This window comes from Poecile atricapillus, chromosome Z (genome assembly GCF_030490865.1).
Source record: "Poecile atricapillus isolate bPoeAtr1 chromosome Z, bPoeAtr1.hap1, whole genome shotgun sequence".
Taxonomy (NCBI): Eukaryota; Metazoa; Chordata; class Aves; order Passeriformes; family Paridae; genus Poecile; species Poecile atricapillus.
The window spans coordinates 84,299,807-84,326,428 of record NC_081289.1 but is presented as its reverse complement, the minus strand read 5'-3'; the positions used below and the strand labels follow the sequence as shown (position 1 = coordinate 84,326,428).

At 37.8% G+C, this 26,622-nt stretch overlaps 1 protein-coding gene across 2 annotated transcripts in view; it reads left to right on the top strand.

The window, feature by feature from the left end:
* The window catches only part of PCSK5 (proprotein convertase subtilisin/kexin type 5), a 229,289-nt gene that overhangs the window by 62,695 nt on the left and 139,972 nt on the right, over positions 1–26,622 (top strand). For both annotated transcript variants that reach the window (XM_058864245.1, XM_058864244.1), the window contains exons 4-5: positions 5,708–5,851; positions 8,122–8,198. In XM_058864245.1, coding sequence (XP_058720228.1) covers positions 5,708–5,851; positions 8,122–8,198 — 221 coding nt within the window. The remainder of the gene's footprint in view (positions 1–5,707; positions 5,852–8,121; positions 8,199–26,622) is intronic.

The following is a 26,622-nucleotide window of genomic DNA, read 5'->3' as shown; positions in this document are numbered from 1 at the left end:
GAGAAAAATTAAAAAAAAAAAAGATCTGCATGTATTCAAGTATTCCTCCTTCTAAAAATTCTTCATTGATCATCTTTTTTTGGTGATAAAATAATAAAAAAGTGAGAAAGACTTTTAAAAAGAAACATTATTTTAATAATGTTTAGAAAATGTAGCTCTCAAGTGCTTACTCTGGAGAAGCCAAAAAGTCATTTCAGTAGATCACATTGTCTTATGCTCATTTTGATAAGGACTGTAGCTTTCCAACTCTCTTGATTACTGCCTTGCTTGCTTCTTTCATTCCCCTTTAAAACTGTATCACTTGGAAAGCATAATAAAAACCACATTATTTCTCTCTTTTTTTTTTTTTTTTTTTTCAGGAAAAGAGAGAATAATTGGCAAGTTTTAGCTTAAAACACTGCACAAACCTGTACCTCAGAAAGCTGAATGTAGCATTAGGATGTCTCCTCTCTTAAAAAGTTGCCTGTGCATGTGCCTGGACCAAGCTAGGAGTGCCAAATGCCCCACATTGCATTCCCTTCACAGAAGAGGGAGGTCACTTCTTTAACTCCACAGAGTGTCAGAATCAGCCCTGTGTGTCCCCTTTCTCTCTGCTTGTGTTGACAGTCAAGCCTTGGTCCTTGACTGTCGTTCCTCTACAAGCGATCTTGTGCAACTTCTGTCCTCTGTATGCATGCAGGTTAGTAGCTGACAAAACCCTCTGATGCAGAGGACATGACTGTAGTATTTTTGTTTCTGTCTGTGCCAAAGACCATTTCACTACTACCCTAAAGAAACCAGACTTTGTTGTTGCTGCTGTTGTTCTTCTCAATACACAGGCTATCTTTTCTAACCCCTGAATGGGATCTAGTATTTCAGAGCTTTCACATGATCAGAAGTATAGGTACTCTAACACTAAATGAGATCCAGGACTTGTCAAACTCACAATTGGTATGCAAAATTGTGTCATTCTGATTATCACATTGTGTTTCTCTACATCCCTGTAGATAAGGACTAGATCTTGCCCAAGAACTGCTTGTAGCTCAAAAACTACAAGAAACCAGTGCAATGAAGTCATGAAGACTCACAGAGGGCAGAATATGCCATCTCTTGAGAAACTGCATGTCACAGAATTAGAAACTTTTTTTTTACTCTGTGTTTGTAGGCTAATAGACATTCCTAAGCATGACAGGGCAGAATTTTACAGTAATTGTTATTGTAATTTGATTTTAATCTCTGTAATTTCAAAACATTTTGATCGTTGATACGTTCATGATTTTTCAATTTAACTGTTCAGTTTTGTTCCTGATCTCTAACCGGATATATCAAGACTCTAAATACAAAAATCAGTGTAACAGACACTTTAAGATAATAAGCATGAGGTAGTTTTTAGACGCATTTCACAAAATAACCGTGTGAATCCATGCCCATGTCTGATAATGACTGGAATATGCAAACTTCAGAAAATCTTTCTCATGTTGCGTCTGTTTGTTAATTGTGGAAAGGCAGGCTTCCAAAATGTCTGTCCAAAGGTATCAAAGATATATCTAGAATAAGATATATTTTGTCTTTTTATGCTTGTAAATGTTGAATTTCAAGTATGGTAAAAGTTCAATATTTGAAATTTTTCATACAATAACCCTCCTTCTTCTTTGTGTACTTCAGTAGTTTTTCCACCTTGTACATGGTTGCTATTAAATACCATTATATCATATCATTAACCAATATCACCAGTTAATATCATTGGTACCAATATCATTAACATTTTCAAATTACACAGTCTGATGAAAACCATCATGTTTTGAACACCCTTTTAAAATCTCAGTAAAATTACTCTAAATAACTGGGCAAACATTGATTTATTCCTTTTGATGGTGTTGTCCAGGCTATGGATGAAATCAATATATGTTGAGGTAGTGCTGATTTAATGCAGTTGTCTAGTTGTAGTACCAATGCAGGAAATTTCTGAATTACCTTATCGGTTTTGAGAGGCAGAAGATGCAGTAGAACAGTCTATTTTATACTGTTTCCTTTAAAATTCAGAAAACAACAGTTCAAAGATTGACAGATCTAATAAAAGCCTTCCAACTACTGTATTTGTACATGGTCATGGCAAAAGTTGTTTGTATTCTAACAAATAAAATTCTAATTCCAAAATTTTGACAAGAAAGAATATGGAAATAGATAAACCACAAAATGCAGTATTTGTTCATTGATACAAAATTCAGTCGCTCTGGATGACATAACTTTTATTATCAGGACAGATGTTGAATAGTTTTTTATGTAGTTTTAATTATGTAACACTGTAAATTGAAAAAGTGTTTCCAAATCAATTAAAACCAGCCCTCTGCTAACAACGTGACAATATAATTTTGATTGGTGGTAGAGAAGGAGCAGGTGATTAAAGGAAAAATTATATAATGGAACCCAGGAAATTTCTTTGCAGGAAATGTTTTTTGAAGGAAAGAGGAATTTTAACCCAGTCCAGCAGTTAAGCACCACATAGCTGCTTGCTTGCTTCCCCAGCAGGAGAGAATCAGAAGGATAAAAGCAAGAAAATATATACATTGAGATAAAAACAATTTAATAGGGAAAGCTAAACTTGCAGACGCTAGCAAAACAAAAGAGGGAATTCATTCATCATTTCCCAGGTGTTCAACCATCTCCAGGAAGGAGGGCTCCATTGGGTAAAAGTTACTTGGGAAGACAAATGCCATCACTTGGAACATTTTCCCCTTCCTTCTTCCCCTCCCCAGCTTTAACTACTGAGCTTGACATCCTATGATCTGGTCACCTGTGTCCCAGCTGTGTCCCCTCCCAACTTCTTGTCCCCAGCCTCCTCACTGAGGGAGTGATGTGAAGAGAAAAAAAAGGCTTTGGCTCTGGTAAACACTTCTAAGCAATAACGAAAACATCCCTGTTTTATCCAAACTCTGTTCATCACAAATCCTAAACAGCCCCATAGTAGCCACTGTGAAGAGAGTTAAAATTAACTCTGTCCCAGCCAAAACCAGTCCAAGGGACAGGAAAGAGTCCAAGTGAAGCCCATTAATAGCTGGCGTTAGATTCTGTAGTATGTGCAGTGGCGTATCTATACCATATACCATAAAAGATAGTACTTAAAGAGTAATTGCCCTCCAAGATTTAAAGTGTTCTCGATTAAAGACAAATCAGACCGCATCAAGAGGAAAATGCCCAGTCTGATTTTTCTGGAGAAAATCAGACACAAATATGAGGGAAAGTCTAATTTGTGATTAAAATACAGGAATCTTACATAAGATATTGAATTAAACAAAACTGGGAGTTCACTGGTAAAAGACGGTACTGGAACAGAAAAATAAGGCTAGAAACAGGGCAGGGATTAAAAAAATGCATAAATAAATAATTGAATAGAAGGAAAAGGTGTGGGGAGTAGAGGTGAAAAAAAACAGATGCCCTTCTAAATAGCACATGAGAAGTTGTTTTTTATTGCAATGGTTATAACTGAACCCTTCATCTGCTGCTGAACTATTTCCGTTTGGATTCTTCTTTGCTGCCTTTACATTTTGTATCCATATGTTAACATATGCTGTATACTAAAATTATAAGTGGGCCCACAGTTACAACTTCTTTACCCTTGCATAATCAATTTGACCTCGTGTGTCTCTTGATAGAATCATCAGAGCACACAGTAAGGCAAGATACATCTTTCATGGCTGTCTCCATGCATTTAGCAAAGGCCTCTTCAGTCACCACCACAAAAGCAAATATTCAAGTAAAGCAAGTGAGGGCAATGGACTCATTAAGGAAAGTACTGGTGACCTTCTGGCAGAGATCCAAAGAGCTTGCAAAGGAATGGGGATTAAAATACCCATATGCTTGCTCAGCCTGTGTGGTTTGGCTGGCATGAAAGCAAAATAACAAGCTCATCCCCTAGGAATAGAGGACAAGACATTAAGCAAAGCAGCTGAGGGTCATTTGGCATTTCAGAAATGGGGATAAAGGCACAGTGTAAGGTCCAGTAAATCTGACTGGAGGCCAGAGTCAGGAATCCTGATTGGCCATTGTAGCTCACTCTTGGTTTTACCCTGTCGCTAAAGGCTGGTGGTTCTACCTTCCTGTCTCATTGTCTTCACATTAGAAAATGTGGAGGATGATACTAAAAACTTTTGCAGGTATTTTCTGATACTTAATTTAGTAACATTTTGGAAAAGACAAATGTACCTGGAAATGATAAATTTGTTTACCCATCTTGTTTGTACATTTGAAATCCTTGTGTGTACAGCCATTACATTTGGACAGCAAGTTTACACTGTAATTAATTTCATAAAGCCAGCAGCATGAGCATTTCCAAGCAATACAGAGAACAAAAGCTACACATTCCTTGGAACTGGTCCCTGAAGTCCTTTGTGTGGTACTGGATTGACAGAGAGAGACAGATATTTGTGGGCACAATGGAAAGACCCTGAGAGAGACTTTATGTTACGTATAATAATAGAACGTTGTTCTAGTAATAACAAATTACCACTCTTAAGTCCTCTGATTTGGGTGGTAAACTGGAGAGAAAGGAGGAGGAGGAGGAAAATTATTATTTAATAGAAGGCAGTTTGCACATAGGATTGCTAATGGTTTTTCATTGTGCTGACTAAACTAAGGAGGAGACTAAGCCAAGGTGGAGCACTCCCCTCCAAATCTATTTACTCCTTGCAATTTGTGGAGTGACAAGACATCAGGCTGAAGTGGGGACGTGAGGTGGTGGGGTAGGGATTAAGATGGAGCATGCTCTACGTCCACTGTTGTTAGAATACAAATTTCTTCTTTAATTTCTTTTTTCTTCCTCCAACCCTTTCCTTTTACCCTTCCCTGTACCCCCTCTTTTTTCTGTTTTTGCCTGTTGCTGTGTCTGAGCCTGGTGGAGCTGCAGGAAAGCAGTACTGATGAGAGAGGCTCATTGAACTAATTTCACAGGGGAGGGCTGTGCATGTCGATTAGAGAGTGGCTAATGGGGCATTACAAATACCTGAGGGTCATGTCTCATTGCCATGGCGAGCCAGATTTCTTCACGTGAACTGGGTGCATTTGTTTCTAGGAAGAGGCTTTCAGCTTTAATGTACACTAAACTTTCTTTCTCCATCACACTGGACTTGGTTGCTCTGAAAGCTGTACCCCAGGCTGCTGTCAATCAACTCTATCTACAATTCATCCAACTCCCTAAGATGCAAGATTTTCAGGGTGGTGTTTTCATTACAGGTTCTTAACTGTGGCTCATCTCCTGCTGACACTGCACAAAACCTGCCAAAAGCCTTCTTTTGTAGATAGAAATGAATCTTGATTAGTTTCCAAATACTCTGTCAAGAAATTGTACACAGCATGTAAGCTCTAAAAAGCAAGGTGTTTTTTTTCCATGACCATTTCAATACAAGCATTTGTCTACTTTTATCCACACATGGCTTGTTTTTTGGAAAAAAAAAAAAAATAATTCAAATTCAGTATAGCTGAATGCTTCCCTTTTGTATTGCTTAGCATGAAGAATAATCAGAAGAAGAAATAAGCAGGACATGAAGTTTTTATACAATTTGCTTTCTTTTTAAATTGTTTTCTGTCTAAATAAAGGTGTTGATGTTGTGTAGTTCCTATTCAAATCTATGTTTATGTGCGATTTTAAATAGCAATGCTAATGCAAGTAGGATCAATCCCTCATTGCTCAGTAATCTACAATATACGACATCTTCCTCTCTTCTCTCCCCAGCACTGCAGTGACAACACCCACCATTGCCAATCAGATATGAATATAGTAGGTGCTTGGAAGAGAGGTTACACTGGAAAGAATGTTGTGGTCACCATCCTGGATGACGGCATTGAAAGAAACCACCCAGACTTGATGCAGAATTATGTGAGTGTCCACAAGAGTCCAGGTTTCCTGCTTTGTTATTACTCAAAAAATAACTTGCTGCTTCTAGAAAGATGGAGGAAGAGAGGAGGGAGGGAGGAAGAGTCATACAAGTGTTTCCTCAAATATTAACACCAATGGGAAGAAAGAAAACAGTTTTTGATAAAACATATTGTTTTAGCTAAGACTGTGTTTCATCTGAACACACTTAATATCTGGATGCCTCTTGTAGCTGAGCCCTGAATTTCTGAATGACTGGAACCAATTACTGGATATTTTTTGTCTCTTCTGCAATTTTTTTACTTAATATCTTCACACTCTCAAAACTTAGAAATGGAATACATTGCTTTTCAGTTAACACATGCAGCTGAATTCCGTATTTGGCCAATACATTTAGTCAGTGCGACAGAAGCTTTTCTCGAAGACAGTAATTTTACAGTAATCTTTCCATGCATTAATTTTTAAAGCTATTTATCATACTGCTAGAAACAATATGAAAGGAAAAGTATATGACCTTTCGTGATTCACTCAGTTAAAAACAAGTGTAGAATATTCTGTTGTAGAATATTCTTTCTAGTAAATATCTTTTAACTCTACTGAGTCCCCTCACAACTTGTGATAGAGCTGCATCCATTGTTTTCTGTCTTCTGTGTCTCACATTGCCTCAGGAGGTTTCTGTTTGCTTGTGGTTCACCACATTTAGATGACTGATTTAAATCTGTCTTGGAGGCTGATAACATAAGGAGAATCTTCGAATCTTCTTCTCTGGTAGGTTGCTTTCTGTGTTGATGTCAGAGTTTGATGCTGTTCAGAGCATCAGGACCAAATTTTGCTGGAGTGATTTGTCCTATCTTTTGGAAATAGGCATTAGCTGAAGGCATGTGAACCACATGAGGACCTTACAATTTGTCTGAACTAAAATGTGCAAGGTGTGCTTCTACAAAGAGTAATGAAAGAAGCAAATATATTTGGATTGAGCTAGACTGGTGAAGATGACCAGTGCAAGGCATGCACATACCTTCATTCCCATTACAAATGTAGATCTTGTTAAAGAGCCCTAAACACAGGCTTTTTGCCAGCAAGCTTATCTTCTTGACAGAGCATTAAGAGATCATGACAAAAACAGCTTTAACAACCCGTTAAAAACTACAATGATGTTCACAGTTTACAGACACTTATTTTAAATTAGCCATGTTTACATATGCATCCTTCCCTTGCTACAAGTGGAACTCAACTTGGAGGATGTGAAAACACGAGTGGGGGGCAATTGCCCAATTTGTCAATGTATCTTTGATCCTAGCACATGACACATCTTTCATTTTAATATCTTAAATTATTTAAATAAAGCAGACATAATTTTACCTCCACAGTGAACGACCCAGATTGTCATGTCACCTCATTCCAGTATTGTCCTACCACTTAATTTAAAGCAACTATTTATATCCTTACCACTTCTCTCTCCCTTTCCCCACACCAACAATTCCCCAAATTCACAAGCAATACACCTTGCTTGTTTGATCACAAATGCCTTCTATATCTCAGATTATAGGTAATGGGGCTGCAAATAGGCATATTTGAGGTGGATGTGTAACTGGTTTTGAACAAACAAGAGTTTAAAAATTGCTGCTTGCCATGTCAACACACCACATGCTACTGCATCAATTAATAAGAGCCATACAAAACAGCAGCTGTTCACATTATGAACTATTTTCAGCTGTAAGAACCATGATAAATATGGAACAAAAAGAAAGATATCTTGCAGATATTTGAAACAGTTATACTCTCAAGGACATGGGGAAGCAGTTTGTGTTGCTTTCCAATATGTAATTTTATAACAATATTCTTAAGAAAATTATATTATTTTTATTTCTTGAAACAGTGGCTGAAATTTCAGTTACAGTCATGTAGATAGTTTTTGAATCTTAAAACATTCAGCAAAATCCCTGTTTTGAGAGTGAACTCCCTTAATTTCCAAAAGGTTCTTAGAAGAGAAGTAGCCTTCTGATTAAATAAAACACCATTTTCTATTTCCTCCCTAATGCTGGACCTATACTTTTTCTGGGCATTTTTTTATCCTTCTCTGTGTTCCAAAATGAAAATAAAATATTTAATTCCTGTACATAATGTTTTCCTAAAAGACAGTCACCATGAAACCACATGGATATTAGTTAGCCTAATTACTCATTTGTAAGAACCTGCTAACTGATGTATAGGCCACATGAGTCAATGCCTAATTAATTAACAACTGTTTTTTTTTCTTTTGTTGGATACAGGATTCTCAGGCCAGTTTTGATGTAAATGGAAATGATTTTGACCCTATGCCTCGATATGATGCCAGCAACGAGAACAAGTAAGGCACTATGATACCCTTGACATTTTCAATCTGAGCCAGCAGGTAGAAGGTACCAATGCATCTGTGAAACTCTACAAAACTTGATTCCTCATAAAACAGAATGATCTGCATTAAAATCTTTGTGAAATACATATTTTTGTCTTTTCCATGCACACCCATGACTCTTTGAAAGCATTTGAAACTATCTGAATATACATAAAAATTAGTCTGAGAATTCTGGGCATCTGAAATGAATCATTTTCAATCCCTTTGAGAGGCAGAATATATGGGATGACTTGCTTTTCTTAAATGTCATTTCATTGAATTATTGGGGGGTTACTATGTGTTAAAAATGTTCTAGTTTCTGACTCTCTTACACTTTGTAGAATTTTTTTTTATTGAAGTAGGCAAGTTAATGGAGGTTGTTGCTTCTTTTTCTTCCTCCAATGATGCCTTTTAAAGTGATGGAGGTTTTTCATTTGGACTTTGATAGAAGCACAGAAGTGGGAATTCTGGCAGGTTTTATCTGTGTCACATGACTAGTTGGAGATATCTCAATGAAGGACATATTTCCCCTTAAGAGTTCTGCTTTCTGATATTTCTCGTTCCAGTTTTGCTCTTTGAATATGCTCTGGTTAAGGCTTGGAGAAAACCAGAGAGGACACCTCACCTGAGAAAGTGGGCCACCTTTCTGCTCAATGGATATTTGAGGGCAGTTATTTGATGGTAACATTTTCTTAGCTAGGTTCTTGGCAGAAGGAAACACCCTTCTGTGGAATTGCATCATTTGAAGGAAGGAGAATCCTACATATATTTTGTAGGACATATCGTTGTCAATATGTTGACTACACATTTTGTTTTCTTGAGGTTTGGGCTGTTTTGGTTTTTTTAGTTCTGAAAAGCATTTAATAGTTTCTGCCTACAGAAAAGAAACTACAGAGGTTGAAACCTTGTCCTTTATACAGCTAAAATGCTTTATGGGGTATGTTGTTTCTTTCCTACAAACAAATTTTATCCAGAAGTGTAACGTGGCAGCCATGGATGGGGAGACAAAATCCACGACTCGTGCTCCAGGTACTCCTGAGACAAAGCAGCCTTGTTTATTATTCAGAACTCACTTACATACCTAATTCAAATTTCCTGGGCTAGACAGACATTGGCTGAGGTCTCTGTCCCTGCCCAACATCCTGGCCGCTCATGTGCTTACTTCTCAGCTTGGATGCGGCTGGCCGAGGGTCCTGTATAACTTATCCAGGGACGTGTTCAGACATGAGCTAGGCTAGCTGAATTGGGTTTGTGTTATGGTCAGATTTACTTTGTCCAGTCCAGACCAGCTGTACTGTGACAATTCTGTGACACAGAAGAATGCAGCTGGTGAAAGCTGGGAGTCAGGTGCAAAATTTAACATTGATTTAACTGCAGAAATAAGCAACCTTGGATCACTTTGATGGGAGAATCCTCTCCTGGTCAAAACCCTCATGATAAATCCAGGGAAGGCTGTTACATCATAATAGGACAGGATAAAGAACAAGGCCTCATTACTTGCCCTCTGCAAATACTTGCCCTTCAGCTGAGCTGCAGGTTTGCATCACAGCACACCCATTTCTTCTGTCCACCACATACCTATCCCTACATACACTTTAGGGACACATCCTGTCTCAGCTGTAGGAAGATGCTTCTCTTGGGCTTCTTGAATTTGAGGCATAACAAGGGTACACTTAGAGACTTCCAAATTTCAGTGCACTTTCAAGGACTTCTGGGTGCAGCAAAAAGCCACCTTCACCTGTGAATTTGAATCCTTTTTTTTGTCAGAGTAGTGAAGTCACTTTTTTACAAAGCATGTCCAGAAAAGTGAGTCTGCTTTCTATTTTATTAGTAGTTTAAGTTTTATACAGGATATGGACTGCTTCTTTTATCTCTTAGAGCCCAGGGGATTTTAGTTTTCATTCCCTGCCTCCCCATTAAGTACTTGCACTGCCCAGCCTCCAAGATTCTGCAATGAAGCAGGGTGATAGGAGGGCAGAAGCTTTGCTGTTCTATGCTTTGTCAGTGTCAGTCAGACAGTACAGAGTCAGCTTTTGGACACCAAGGATACATGAAACATGCTTTCAGTATAAGATTATTTGGCAGCCTAGCCTCTACTTAGAACTTAGAGGCTCAATGTTTCAAGTTAGCAGATACATGAAATGTGATAATCAGCAGTTAACCACCTTCAGTTTTTGCAGCTCTTGCCCTTTTTTCCTAGTTGCCTGTAGACTAAACAAGAATTAAACCCGTACACAGGTACTGAAAAGCACCACTTAATAGTGCTGTCCATATTTTTTGTGTCTAAAATACCTTCAGAAATTGGGGCAGGAATTCAGATTGTCCAGCATACATGGCCATTTGGCACTGGAAACTCAAGTTGTGTCAGGAAAGTTGAGCTAAACACAGGCAGGGAACATTCTGAAAGCCATGCATTACAAAGACTTCATAATGTGTAGATCAGTTTGGTTGATTCCTGCTTCCTTCAGTAGCAGCTGGATGGACAAATTACCATAATAGTGATTTGTGTTTTTCAGTGAAGGTGGGATGTAGAAATGCACTGTCATTTTCAAGATGATCTAGTTTATTCTGCCTCATTTTGTAATCCAGCCTTAAGGGATGGAATGATAAAGAGCAAAAGGAGTTGCTATAAAAATAAACAGGTGTCTGGGCAGCTCTGCATGCAGCTGTGAAACATCAGAGTATTGGATCTGTGTGTTAGCTTTTCACTTTTAATTAGAGTGAAGACTTTCTATTGCTGAGGCTTATTGGTGGGCAAAAAGGAGCAAGAAGAAATTAACTATAGATTACTTTAGTGTGAGCACCGAAGTGCCACTTTCCAAAATTATATTTTGGAAGTTTTACATTTAATCTTCTACTAGCTAAGGAGAACAGGAGGGTAGGAAGAAACATTAGACTAAACTTTCAAGGCTTGTAGTCAAAATGGGTGGGATGATAGTTTCTTTAACTACTATGGTATGTAGGCATGCTGCCAAAAGTTTGCTTTGGTTTCTACAAATTGCCAGCAAATCATGAAGCTTCTAAATGGTGCAGACTTATACTAGAGTTTCCTTTTGCTCAGAGGCAGTCAGCTGTGGATGAAGTAATTTCTGCTATGCAAGGCATCTTGTTTTGGTTTACTGCTTTATTCTTTTTCTGTTATTCCACTGCTATTTGTTAACATCTGTGTTTATAAAATTAGGCATTTTCAGTCACAGGTCCATAACAGAATGCAATGGGGTCACTGAAATGGTATTGTACTTATTATATAGCCTCAGGAATAAAACAGAAATATTCATAGTATTTTTTTCACCAAAACAAAAAATTACTTCTTCTGTTTCGTAAGAAATTTCTTAGGGATGATATTTGAAAGCTTAGGTTTTACTTTGGTAACAGGTACTTTTATAAAACAGAGGGACTTCTAAAAAAACTCCTTTAAATAATACTGGTTGACATTAATGCAATTCTTGTTAAACTTACATAAGGAAAAGTAAAAGTGAGCTGTTATTTCTGTTTTGGAGATACTGAGTCACTATTTGGATACCTCTTCAACATTTTTCAATGATGCATCACCCTACATAAATAATTTATTTCAATAACCTTCTAAATTGCTTTTTAATGAGTGCAAGATCTTTGAAAGACAACAATTCTTGTCATTCAGAAGTTATTAGAAACAATCTCTTATGTCTAAACTTTGCAATATGGGGAGAACTTTACACCATTTCTCACAAAAAATTAGTGAGTTGGTGAGTTTCAGTCATGTTTGATCCAGCACATCAGCATTGTTTTGCCATGGCATCCATTATGATTCATTATTACTTTCCTTTGCCAATCACATTAATGTAGATGCCCAATAAAATGCCAAAGTCTTAATTTTCTTCATAGAGTGGCAAGCTGCTAGTTTATACTCTCATGGTGAAGGCCTGTAGTACATCCAGAGTCATTTAATCATATTGGATACAAGATATTTGACAGGCAGATGAGCTTCTGTTTCCTCCTGGATAGTCAATAGAAAGAAATTGAAAAGCTTTATTCCCTGCTGTGACACTATTCAGTCAGATACCTGAAGAACTGAGCGCAGCAAACAAAGAGAGCCTGAAGTCTCTCATTGGTGGTTTGAATGATCATCTCAAAAGGTTCCCACAGCAGCACTGTGACAGAAAGGAATGCTGACAACTGGGAGTATATTTCTATGCAGTTTGAGTGCTGGTATGCACCTGTTGCTATTGATTTTAAATTTGCTGTATTGCTGTGAATAAAACAGAAGGGAAGATAAACTGTACAGAGAAGCACTGCTGCACCATCTTTACTTTCAGTTGGAGTAAGGTATCAGGTCTTAGGTAAAGGCTTTTGTTTACAGAGGGAATCTGTATTGTGTTTGCTCTTCTTCTGTACCCTGACTTTTTGACATGATGTTCTCCAACCTCTGGAGATAAAACCAAAGCATGAAGTGATATTGTCTCTACATAGTGTGGTCTGTTGGATGCCAGAAAAGCATCTCTGATAGCTCAGAAATACTCCTTAAGGGGGAGGTAATTTAGGCTAAAAATTAATTTTACACTTAATATGTGTATATATTTCAGATCCATAGAATTAAATTCTTACACTGAGTGTGATATTGTAGGTTTCAGTTACCAATGACTAAATGTCAGGTGTCTAGTTTATCTCAGTGTCACTGTAAATTTCATGGACTTCAGTTAGGATTTTTAGAAAACTGCAGATTTTGGATTGTTTTTTCTAGCTGGTGACATTCACAAATGTTCATTTGTGAAAACCAGAATCTGAACCAAGCCGTCAGAGGTCATTGGTATAGAAGCTGCAGTCAGTGACTGTAATCCTGATTTATCATGTTTTGGTTGTACTCTGATTCTAAACTGTGTTATGGCCACATCCTACTGTGCTGCAATTTTAGCAGATGTTATTAGTGAAATAAGTTCAGTCTGTTTCAGCTTACAGGCTGCCACTTTATACAAGGAGCATTGTTAGTGATTCATCAGCTAATCTCCAAGTAACCTGTAGATTACTTAGCCAATCTAGTGACCTGTCATGGTTTAGAAATGGTATTCCCCAGTTTACTGTCCCCACTAAATACTAAGGACCTTGTGTCACTCCTTTCACTTCTTCCTGCTCTCTTACAGCAGGGTTGGAGAGAATTGGCGACACAGAAGGTGAACATCATTGTTCATTGATAGGAACAATTTACTGGGAGCAACAATGAAATAAGAAGACCATGAGTAGTAACAGAGTGTGCAAGACAGAGCCCTGTAGTCTTATAAACCAGCAGACCCACAAACAGCACCCCTCTGCACAGCACTCCTCTCCCCTTCATGGCTAGAGGTGGTGTCAAATAACCCATGGCCTCATCCCTCCTGGATGCTGCAAAAGTTAACCCTCTCCTGGCCATGGGGCATGGTGGAGCATGGAGAATATCTTGCTGCATGACATACTAGATCTTCCCAGTAGTTGTTGCTTGCCAGTAGTTAAAGGTTCCAGTAAAAAATTGAAAAAATAAGGAAGATAAACTTTGTGGCTTGCAGAATTGTACTGTGATGAAGTGTAATAATTTTAGATTCATTTGGAGCAATTTTTTCTTCATTTTGTGTTTTAACTGTTACTTTGAGTTTTTGGGTGCTGTTATACAACATGCTTATCCTTCAGATTGCTGTGCCTCAAGGACATCATCATACATACTTCATTTCTTTTCTCAGGGTAGAACTGAAAACATGTGTTTAGAATCTTTTAGCAGAAAACTTTCTTTTCTTGAAAGGAAATTGTTGTAAAAACATGGAGCACAAATCCTGACTATATACTGCACTTGAAAATGTTTTCCTTTTCATGCAAAATACGTGTTTAACCTATGGGAAGAGATGAGGTGTGCATTAAACCAGAACAGAGAACAAACTAACAGCTGATGTTTTGAAGTTCTCATGCTTTACTGTTTCAGAATAAAATGTCTGTTCATTTGATGTTTTCTGAAAGTAAGTGGAATCTTAGAATTGTTGGATGCTGAGGACAATTAGCCAGGCTAGAGGAGGGGCAGTCTCTGTTAAGTCAGTTCACCTACTGATAGGTGCTTCTCATCACTGGTGTTTATGATCAGTCCTTGATTACAGCATTTCATATTGACAAGACATTAAAAAAATTCATTGGACTACAAGCCTTAATTAAGTAGCCTTTTGATCCAGGTTCCAGCTTTAATAGTGGAAAGTCTCATAATGAAAGTTTTGTCAGACTGCCAAAAATTGTCTTTTTGTTAAACTCTTCTAATCTGCTCATTATATTATCACACAGTGTTACATGGTCCTGTCTGACAACTGTAAGTGGTATAATTTATAATTTTTGAGAGCCATAGGAAAGACAATTCTTTGAGTAGTCATTGAAAGTGAGAGAAGTGAAACAGAGGAATAAACAAAACCCAAATTCTGCTAGAATTCCAGTTGAAAGATGAAAAAATAGTCTTTTTTCTATACCCTGATATCAGTCACTGAGCAGTATTGTTTACTGCTTAACTGGTATTTGAGGAACAGAGCTTTTCCTTTTTATGACGTATAAGACTTTCATGGTCTCAAACATTTAACCACAACGCTTAAGGAAAGCCTTCTTTCTGTTTCTAATTACTGAAGTACCAGACAATGAGCTCACAAATAAAATTAAGTTCTGAAGCATTATGCAATTGCTTCTAGTACTTTTATGTAAATTACTGATCACAATGAGTCAGATATTCCCTTACAATTCAAAGTCAACAATAGGAGGGATACAAACTTTTCTGAATTCTTCTCTATCAAGAGTTAGATGTGAAAGTTTTTTTCAGATGTTCTTTTTCCAAGAGTAGATATTTTTTCTAAGGTTGTGTCTGTATTTTGGGATTTTGAACTTAACAAGGGAGAATTTTCAGCTACAGTAGGCTAGTTTTGATGTGGTAAAACGGTAAACCAGTTTCAAGTTGCATGCAGGTTTACATATACAGCTGAATAGAATTTGAGACCAAAAATACATTTTTTCTGTGCTTTCTGCTTTTCAGACATTATAGGTAATGGAGAAAGTTAAAGAGTGGACCCATGCTGCATATGTGGTAATTGATTTTGCCAGATGGTTTCACAGTTAGTCAGCACAGTCAAAGGTGGTGCAAAATGTGGTTCACTGAGACTTTTCAGCCAGCATAAGTATACCATTGATTACTCTTCTAATGTTTGTGGCATCAAGGAAGACCTCTAAATATAGATTTGATAAAGCAATTGTAAATCCAGTGTCAAAAGCTTTTAAATGGAAGCATTTTTATAAATATCATATTATTAATGGTTGAATTTTGCGAAGTTGCGATATAAACTAATATCTTAGTGGCATTAATAGGGGGTTTTTATAAGAATTTTTCAGACGTTGCTTTTTTTTGCAAATGAAAATGCGTGCATTTGAAAGGTTAATTCTGTTGGCAGGTTTCTTTTTATAGCTTTGATTTACATTTCTGTAATTCTGTAATTTTTCTTAAAGATATGGGCAGATTATTACCGTAGACACTTCATCAAAGTTAGATTTCGCTCCTGAAGACAAATTACCTTTGTTCCTTTTCCTGAAGAAAAATAATCAAGATAGAGAAATTCAGATGTAGAACTAAAGAAATGGATATCACAGAAGTAGATTGAACTGATGAGTATATGTTTAGCCTGGTTTAAAAAGCACTTGTACTGCTATACAGACTCAAAGCAATCATCAAATCTCTGGTGTTAGAAAACTGAGGAGGCGACTATGGCTTGTTTACTTAGCCAAAATGTGTGATGGTGAGGCTGCTGGCTAGCTTTGTCAAGGGGTGGCAAAGACAGGGTAGTGAGAAGGTGTGTTTTATTTTTCAGCCCAAACTTATGTCTCTTCTTAAGACTCCATGAACATCAGGTGAACAGCTGCTAACTTGTTCTGCACTGAAGTGTGCCTGTTAGAATTAGACTTCTTACACTGGAATCCTTTTTCCAAGTAAAAAGAAACTTTGCTCCCGCTGAATCAATGACCTAAGTTTCATTAAAAAGCAATTATGAACACAAATAAAAGTAGGATTTGAGCTTATTCCAACAATTTCCTCATTCATCTTTGAAATGCATCTTTAAGGAGAAATGGAAGGTCTGTTTAATTCAGAACAGCATCAAATAAAATTTAGGGTTAAGCACAGTACATATCTTGCACAGTGCCATTGAAATTGCATTCAGAATTCAAGATGGGTCGGAAGTGTGTTTCTGAGCTGGAATATGGTGCAGATACAAAGTTACATAATCTTAGTTTCTTTAAAATGTTGTCACACTAGTCATCCACTATGAAAAATGGAGTATGCAGACTAGGTGAAGATTCATCCATGACTTGTGTGCACATCACTGTATTACTCCTCATTTTTGTCTTGTGACTCTAGGATCTTTGCGTCTGTTAGTATCTTCCTTGCATGAAAGAAAATTTTCCCTAAGAAGATTCCCCTAAACTGTTCTTGGGATCTCCAAAGGCTTCCAAGACTTTTTTTCCTGCCAAGGAGATCTAAGCATGGTACTCCAGGTTTGCATTCTTGTATTTGTAAACTATTTTTCATTTCTGCTTAGGTGTGATTTCAGTAGAACTGATGCAAAATATATTTGAGAAGTTTTTGTTTCCTGTTTCATTGGGGATTTCATTACATGGAAGTGTGGAGATTTTAAGTAAAAGGAGGTTGCTCAAGCACCTGAGATATCTTCAGATGACATAGATTGGCGTCAGTGTGGATGAAAAACATGAATCAAAATATACAGTGACTGATACTATACTATCATACAAATTTTGCGAAACAGGAATATAGAATGGAAGATATCTTAGTACAGAATAGAGCAGGCTCAGGCCATGAATATAAGGTGATCAGTTCCTAATAATAAAGGGGTCCTTGAAGGCTGGATATAGATGGAAATCTTAAAGCAGAGGAGCAAACCTTCACTATTTGCCAAAAGGTGAGCTGCCAGGAAAGAAAATTGGCCTGGTGTAACAGGGAGCTTTTGCAGGAACTCAGATACAAAAAAAGAGAATTTGTGGCCCTTGGAAGAAGATGCAAACAACTCAGGAAGAATAGAGTGATGGTAGGTCGTGTAGAAAGAAAATCAGAACAGTGAAATCTCAACTAAAGCTCAGTCTGACTACTGCTGTAAAAGGTAATAGAAAATGTTTTTAGAAATACTTTAAGAACAGAGGAAGGCCAAGGAAAATCTGCATTCTTTATTGGACCTGGCATGGAGTATCACCAACAATGAGGAAGAGGTTGAGATACTTAATGTCTTCTCTGGCTCAGTCTTTAACAGCAAAGACAACCAACACCCTAAACAGGTGGTCAGGGACAAAAAGCAGAGTAGACCCAAATTGCAGTAGACTGCAATCTGTAACAAAATAGTGAGTGACTGGCTGTGCCACGTGGAAAATCACTAGTCTATGGAACATTGTAGGATGCATGTGCTCTCCATTATTTGTCATCAGTCCTGGCTCACCAGGGAGATCAGAGATGAATGGAAGTTGGCCACTTTAACACCCATCCCCAAGATGGACTGTAAGGAAGTTCCGAGGAACTACAAGCCTTTCAGCCTGACCTTGGTGCCCAGCACAGTTATAAACAGATACATACAGCACAAACAGGACAACCAAGGGATCAGGCTTAGGCAGCATGGGTTTAAGAAAGTAAGTCCTGCTTGACCAACCTGATCTTTTATGACCAACTTACCTGCCTAATGGATGATGGAAAGGCTGTGGATGTTGTCTGCCTGGACTGTAACAAAGCTTTTAATACTGTCTCCCATGTCATTCCTGTAAAAGCTGACAGCTCACAGATTGGAGAGGTGCACTCTTCCCTGCGTTGAAAACCGAACTGAATGTCCAGGCCCAGAACGTGATGGTGAATGATGCTGCATCCAGTTGGCATCTGGTCACTAGTGATGTTCCCAGGGCTCAATATTGTCCTGTTTAATATCATCATTGATGAACTGGTGAGGTAATTGAGAGTAAATTGGGTAGATTTGTGCCTGGTTGGGTGCATATTGATCTGCTGAAGGGCAGGCAGGCTCTGCAGAAGGATCTGGACAAGATGGATTAATAATCTGATGCCAACTGTGAAGTTCAACCAGGCCAAGTGCCAAGTCCTGCACTTCAGTAAAAACAAGTCCATGCACCATAACAGGCTGGGGACAGAGTGGCTGCAAAGCGGCCCGAGGAAAAGGACCTGGGAGTGCTGGTTGACAGCCAGCTAAACACGAGCCATCACTTTGGCCAGGTGGCCAAGAAGGCCAATGGCATCCTCGCCTGTGTCAAGAATAGTGGCTGGCAGGACCAGGGAAGTCACTGTCCCCCTGAACTTGGCCCTGGTGAGGCTGCATCTGGAGTTCTATCACCAGTCTGGGCCCTTCACTTCAAGAAAGACATTGGGGTGCTGGAGGCTCAGGGGAGACCTTATTGCTCTCTACTATTGTCTGAGAGGAGGTCACAGTGAGGCGGGGGTTGGCTTCTTCTCCAAGGCAACCAGTGACAGGATGAGAGGACATAGTCTCAAATTGCACCAGGGGAGGTTCAGGATGGACATCAGAAAGAATTTCTTCACTTAAAGTGTAGTTAAACATTGGAACAGACTGCCTAGAGAAGTGGTGGAGTCACTTTCCCTAGAGGCATTCAGGAAATAGCTGGACATGGCACTTAATGGTGTTCAGTCAAAGGTTAACTTCACTTGTCCTGAAATGGTCCTGAAACTGACTTAAATGGTTCTGTGATTTTGTGGAAGAACATAGACATTAGTTTAAGTCGTGTTTTGTATTTGTGACCAAAATAGTGCTGATAATGCATATTTTAGCTGCTACTGAGCTGTGCTTGCATAGCACCAAGGCCTGCTTAGTTTCCCACACTGCCCTCTCATTCAGGGAGGCTGACTGGGGACAAGAGGCTAAAAACGGGTACAGCTGGGACAATGGATTCCAACTGATCTGAGATAACCCATGACATGTAACAGTGTTCTCTATACTAAAGCTGAGGGGTTATTGCCAAAGTAAGTGTTGATTGGAGAGTGGCTGAGTATTACATCTGCGTGTTGGAAATGCTGAGTAATTGCCTATGGCTCACTTGATTGTGTTTTGTTTCACTTCCTTTATTTATTGAACTGTTTTTATCTCAAATGACAAGTTTTTCTCTCATTTGCTCTTTCAATTCTCTGACCAATCCCAATGGGAAGGAGGGAGCAAGTGACTGGGTAGGAGTTAGCTGTCTGCCAGGGTCAACATCTAAGCCTTTTAAAAATGTACTTCTCAGAGGTTTAGTAACTAGTAGCTGTGGAAGGCTGCTTTAGGACAACAGATATTTGAAGCATTATTCCTGCAAGCTCAGTTTCACTGTGAAGTTGACCATGGGATCTCTGGTGGTATAAACTACATTTTGTATATGTAGTAGACGTTCTACAATCCAGAGAAATGTTCAAACATGGAGCTGTTGCAGATCCCACTTTTGCTATGCCAGTCCTTTTGTCTTTGTAAAGCATCACATAACTGGCAAGGCAAAGGAAATGGAAAAAAAATGAAGAAAAGTAGAAAACCAACTTTACTCCTTTGGTTCCTTTTACTCATATAATTTTAGGTATTACATGTAACAAAAGCAGATACATTTGTTAGAGGAATTTGTGCTATCTACAGATATATAGGACACTTCAAGTACATAGGAAACTATCTCCAAAGTAGGTCAAGGACCCCTGAAAACCTTTGAAATCAACTTGGCATCTGTAGATGAACAACAGAACAAATAGATGAAAATCTTAAACCAAATAAATTACATCACTTGGTTTCTTCATGCTCAGTTAGGTTGCAGTATCAAGTCTTTTAATTCACAAGGCAAGCCCCTACCATAGGCAGCAGTAATGTGGAAGAAAACATTCTTGCTTCTCATCAAAATATTCCTGTCTCTCCGGTTTAAGTGTAGTTAGCTAACTTGTACAGGATTGCTAAGAAACTGCAGTCCAAACTTTTACTCCTGGCTTTGTTCTTGATCTTATATGGTGATTTGCTTACAGAACAAAAAAAAAGTGTGTAGAACTTAAATATTTGTTCTGAAAGTTATTATTAGGATGTGGCTATTCTAGTAGAGGTGTTTTTAGTCTCAGATTTGTGGTTCAAGCTCTTGGTACCTCTTCAGTAGAAAGAGAATAGAAGTGTCTTCTTACATCCAAAAAATATTACTTTTTTAAGACTTTAGATGTTATAGTAAAAGTGATGAAATGCATGCAAGTGCAAAATCAAATTTACCTGGTTTAGTTAATCACTTTTTCAAAAAACAGATGACAAACTGCTTCACCTATATCCATCTCAACCAAAGCTCATCTTACTATGCAGATAACATAGTGCAGCCATTATATAATAACCTTTCCCAAGTACAAGAGTGTTCATGGTACATGGTACATTTGGAATTTTCAGCAGCAACTTTCTCACAAGCTTTAATCATTGCACTTTCCTTGGAATAGCAAATGCATGGCATAGCCAAAATAATAGTTGTGTCATGTTCCAGTTCATACTCTAAAGCTTTCAAAGACTATTGAAAATTGATCATTGACTTGGGATAGCCATGTATTCAGGAACACTGATAACAGTTCATTAGTGAAAGAGGAAATAAACCAGATTAAATTAACAGCAACAATTCATAAAGCATACTGAAAGTTTCTGACCTGTGTAAAGTACCATTTGTTTGTAATCTGAGACCTTGTTCCCAAATTATGATTAATTTTAGACTCAAAAGACATTACCAAAACCCTAAACTATGCTCATTATCCATATTTTTTATGCAGAGATTTACTGTGAGGCAAAATTTCCCAAATCTCATCCTGAATATACTTATGTCAGGTAGAAATATTTCATTTTTGAGATGAACAAGGGTAAATTAAAGTGAAGTAAAATATTTTTAAAATAGTATAAGAAGCTGTCTGCAAAGATTTCTGCTCATTTAAATACACTTCTATATTTTTCGACTTAAATGAGGGTTTGTGTCAAGCCTTAGAAGAAAACTATATAGTGGCAGCCATATTTTGTTCCCACCTTTGTTCCTTCTCCCCAAAGAAGCAAGGTGTATCTATTTTGTGGAAATACTGTGGATTTCAGCCGGAGATACCTGATGTCCTGAATGGACCCAATGTAGGTTACTCTATTGCTGTCATCTTCTGGAAGTATTAATACGTGAGAGAGGGCCAGTATCCCAGACAAGGAGGAGATGTACTGGGAAAGTGGTTTACTCTCCTTGTTGTTTTTAGCAGCTGCCTTTAGATGTTTCAAGGATACCTTTGTTGGGCAAGAGTACAGTATTACCCTGCTGTTATTCAAAGTTAAGCAAGTAATGTTATTAGGATACTGCAAAATCTTCTTCTTCTAGGATTGTGTTCTAGACTGTTGTGGATTGGAACAGAGAATTTAATTTTACGCTGAACCAGTAATTCCAAGTGTAAAGAATTAACTATTAAATATTAACAATTTTTAAAAAGTCCTTCCTTTTTTTTCTTGTATAAAAACACATTCCTGATTTTGTCCTTTTTCCCTCATTAAGATTCATAATGTAGTTGTTCCTCTTACCATTTTGCTGGCAAGATTTAAACTTGGGCTTTTGTTCGTCCTTTTTACTGTATGAGCAAAGTGATAAAGCTGTCTAAATCTCAGAGATTAATAATGAGAAAAGTGTAGTTGGTTCTTTCCAAGTGTTTGTGCTACAGAATCACAGGATTAAGTAGGCTGGAAAAGATCATTGAGATCATTGAGTCCAACCTATGATCTTATCACCACCCTGTCAATTAGACCACAGCACTGAGTGCCATATCCAGTCTTTTCTTAAACACTGCCAGGGATGATGACTCCACCACCTCCCTTGGCAGCCCATCCCAGTGCCCCATCACTCCTTCTGTGACGAAATTCTTCCTAATGTCCAGCCTAAACTCTTCCTGGTGCATCTTAATACTGTGTTGTCCTGTCCTGTTGCTGTTGCCGGGGGAAGAGACTACACCCCGGCTACCTTCCTTTCAGGGAGTTGTAGGGAGTGATAAGGTGTTCCCTGAGCCTCCTTTTCTCTGTTCTTTAGGCTGTACAAAAAGAGACTGCCAGAATTGCTTGTAACCTCCTTGTTCTAGGATTTTCTACCCCTTATACAGCCTCTCAACCAGCCTGTATTTGTTTAGGAAAAGAGCATTTTGCTTATGTGGCGGGGGAGTCTTGAAGTCTAAGCAGCCTCATATGGTTCCGTTTCAAAAGCAGACAAAGTAGTGCTTTTCATTAGGTATGTCTAGGTAGTCATATAGTCTCCTAAGGTAATACTAGCCTTGATGTTACTGCTGAACAGGTTTAATTCCAGAGTACAGGACCTAATCTGTATAGGCTTTATTTGCGATTTGCTTTAGTGACTTAAGACCAAGAATTGGATTGCCCACCTTAAAAAGGTTACTGTACAGTTAGCATGAAAGGCAGTATGAGGAAAAAAGCTCAGCTGAAAGTTTCGCAGTTTCCTGGTGATTGAACTGTTTTATTTATTCTCACCAATGTTTTTTTTTCCATCCAGAAAAGAGGCTGAATTAAAATTTTCCCATTGATTAAAGCATATTAAGACATGAGTAAAAATTTTTTATTTGCAACACATTAAACTATATACTTGGGGAAATATGTTATTTGTTGATTTTGTTAGAACTTTTTATTCTACATCTTATTTCATTTGCTCCATCAGACCATCTATTCATTCTTTGTTTTGAAAATAAAGAAAAAAGGCATATTTGTTTTATATGTTCAGTTAATTTTCCCACTCACTAAAACAAAACTGTAAAATGCTAATTAAATTGTAGAGGCATATTCCTTTCCTAGGCTTGTATCAGAACTTCACACTTGTGACAAATTAACTGCTAATAGCTAACAAATGCTAAGAGAGTGGCAAGTCAGCATTGCTGCTATCCATGCTGTTAAGTTTAAAATTTACGTGTCTGATGTGTGAAGTGTTCCATGTGTTTGTTTTAATGCTGTCATCTTTGATTTTGTGAGAAATAAATGAGATATTTTCAAGTTGTTCTAAAATCATGCAAAGAGTCATTAGCCCTGGGGACGTTGACTGGAGATCTTCCAGTCCTGTGCTGTAACCACATTACAACACCGTGATGCTGAGAAATAGCATCCTGCCTGTGATGACACCCAGGTCTTTGGCATTTTTCTTGATATGTCATGCTGAAGATTTGTGTAACTTGTTTTTCATATTTACTCTGTCATCTTTCTCCACTGTTAATATCCAAATATCTCTCCTTTGGGAAGTAGCTTTATTGTTGCTATTTTTCAGCTGTAGCAGATTATGTTTTAAAGGCAAAAGATTGATATTTTGCTTGCCTATGCTTTTAATGTGTGACAGTTCCTTTTTATGTCCTTATTCAGATGTTCCTAGAACAGCATCCCAACCTAGTGTTAATTTGGAAAGTGTTTTCCACCCTCCAGATTATTAGAGAACATTTATATATGAACAGCTTTAAAATAATATTTTTTCAGTGCTATATAAGACATTAGTCTGGGATTCAATAAAGTGCATGCATTTCTGAAGATTGCTGTTAAAATATGTTTCTTCTCCAGCTGTTATTACATTGTAACCCTTCAGATACCGCATTTCCTGTTGAGGATTATATTGCAGTTTAAGAGACAACTTTGAAAACATTTGAAAGTTTAACTAAAGAAGAGTTTTGCAAAAAATAAATTTTAACTCACATTCTCTGATTATTTTCCTATGAATACCAATAGCTACCCAAATTTCCATTCTTTTTCTTTCCATATGATTGAAAATTGTTGAAACATTCAAAGTTCCTTTGTTCCTATGATTTTCAATCTCCACCAACCACATAGTTTAGTTCATGTTACAGGTTACATCCCTGGGATTCTGCTCTACTTTATAATAATGGCTGCATCGGGCTTTTTTTTCTCAGTACTAATGCATTGTTTTTATGCATAAGAAGTTTCCCCCTCTGAGAAAAAGGGCATCCCAAGAGGTGTGAGCAGAACTGATGTTGCACACATTACTTGGCCCTGGGGTAACCAGCATGTTTGATGATGCAGTGGAAATCTAATCTTTTTGACAAAGCCTGTTGGATGTAGCTACCAAAGTAGCAGGTATCCATACACTCTCTTTGGAGCCAAGGAGAAATTTGAGGTGTTTGTTCCATTCTTCTCCAGGCAGCCTCCCTCCTTCAGGTGTGGCTTCTATCCATTCACTTTCTCTACTGAAAGACCTTCCTCCCATCACTTTTTCCCAAGCTTGGTACCCATGACAGATTTCTTGGCAATGCAGTCTCTATCTGGAAAGCTGCAGTTTAGCCACATGCCTTTCACCAGGCAGGGAATGATTTACTATTAAATTATATGCACTAAGCTGATGTCTGCAGGTATGTCTACATTTTCTAGAGTATAGTTGTATGTGCTTTGATGTTTGAGTGATAACACCTGAAAAGTTGCATGTGACACCTAACAAAATCATAATGAAAAGAAGGGATGTTTGGATATAATGCAAAACTTTTTAAGACAGATATTTCCATTTAAATAATAAGACCTTTTTAAAAAAATATTACTTCAAACACAGAGATAGAAGACTATCTGAAAATACTTGAAGGATCTTTTTAAAACTTGTTTTCATCTGTGATTTTTGAATTATTTACTTCTGACTTTTCAAAATAATTCTGTAAACGGGTAAGACTATTTATTTACCAATTAAAATCAAACAGACTTTTTTCAAATGAAGAGGAGTTAGGATTTAAAATAAGTCTTCATATGAAAAATAAACTTCAAATTTTGTGAAGTTCTTGAAAAGTCCTCTGGTCAAGTTTGGCAACCAAATAATGAATTGTGACAGATCAATAGGAAATTAGTTGAGGTAATATGATAGTGAAATCTTGATGCAGCTTTAGAATGAATCAGTTTCCAACTTGTCAGTTTGATTTTGTGAATAGAGATTTACACTTTTCTTATAGATTATGTATATCTTACTTGTCCAATAAACTGAATTATATTCTTTGACATTTTAGTAGTTTAGCATTGATCATTTATATTGCTTATTTTTTGTTTTTTCTCTTATTTTTCCTAGTCCTGCTTGTTGTTGTTCTTGTTTAACATTAATCCATTCCAAACAATTCATCTTACTGTCTCCCATCTAAGTGTCTTAAAAGGGTAAGGGGGAAAAATTAATAATAATGAAATAAAGAATGACTCTTCCCAAAACAAGCTGTACCAAGGGAATGCAGTGATTCTTGTCTGTAATTTGCCTCAACTTTCATTAAAAAGCAGCCGTGTTCTCCAGATGTGTGTGCAAGCAAGTCTCTCAACCACCACCAGGAAAAGTGTCTGTGTACACAACTGATCTCAGCTAGCCTCCTCTGAAGTGCTTGCTGTGTAGTTTTTTATTTCTCCCTTCAACTTAAACTTTTATTTTTTTTTTGGCTACCCAAGCCTTATATTATCTTTCTATGTCTTATCAACTCCCCATCTCTTTTCCTGTCTGGTCTGAAACTCTGTATCTCCCCTTCATAACACCTCTCTAAAGTTCCCTGCCTGCTCCATCGTGCTTGGGTCCCATTTCTGCAATGGAGCTGCTTAACTGCACAAGGGTGGGGGCATGATTTGTTAGTAGAACACACCCTGTGAAACCCATGTTAAAGGCAAAAACCAAAAAACATAGGGGCAGCTTTCCTGTCGTGGGGACAATATGGATGGCCACTGTCGCCTTGTAGAGCACACAGATCAGGGCTAGGCAAAGCATCCCACTGAGGTTTTGCACAGTGGGGAGGGGGGTGAGCAACCACTGGACATTTCGTGTTTTCCTTCAGCATCTTCTTCAAATTGAATACTTGTAGCTCAGCTCTGCTTCCAGACACAGAGCATATCTCTGATGTCAAGGGTGCTGCTGACATTTTTACTGCCCCCAGAAAGGCAAGCAGGCTTGCCCAAGGCAGGACCAAGACATGCCTAAGCTTTGAGCATACCTGGCATACAGTCTTAGCCTCACCTCTAAACAGCAGTGTGGGCATTTGTGCAACCTCATCTTCCTCATGGCATACTGTGCTTGCTGGATGTTGGATGGACATACACATACCAGCAGTAGGAGTGGTTGTTAGAATATTCTGGACAAACGTTTTGTTTAAATGTAGGATTTTGTTCAAAATTGAGAACTAGTATCTAAGACTCATTTCTGTTGCTGTGAATTATGTATCATTGCTGTATGTCTTTATTACAAACTGTGAGCATTTCCAGTAGGCACGAGGAGTTTAAACTGATTGTTGTAATGTAAAAACATGTTCAGAGTAACATTGTAACATGGGTATAAATTACTGTGAGGGGTTAAATAGTGCAAGACATGATGGGTAGCTGTTCATTTAGCACCTGAGGATAAGCAAAATCAAAGCCTTTCATTCCAATGGTTT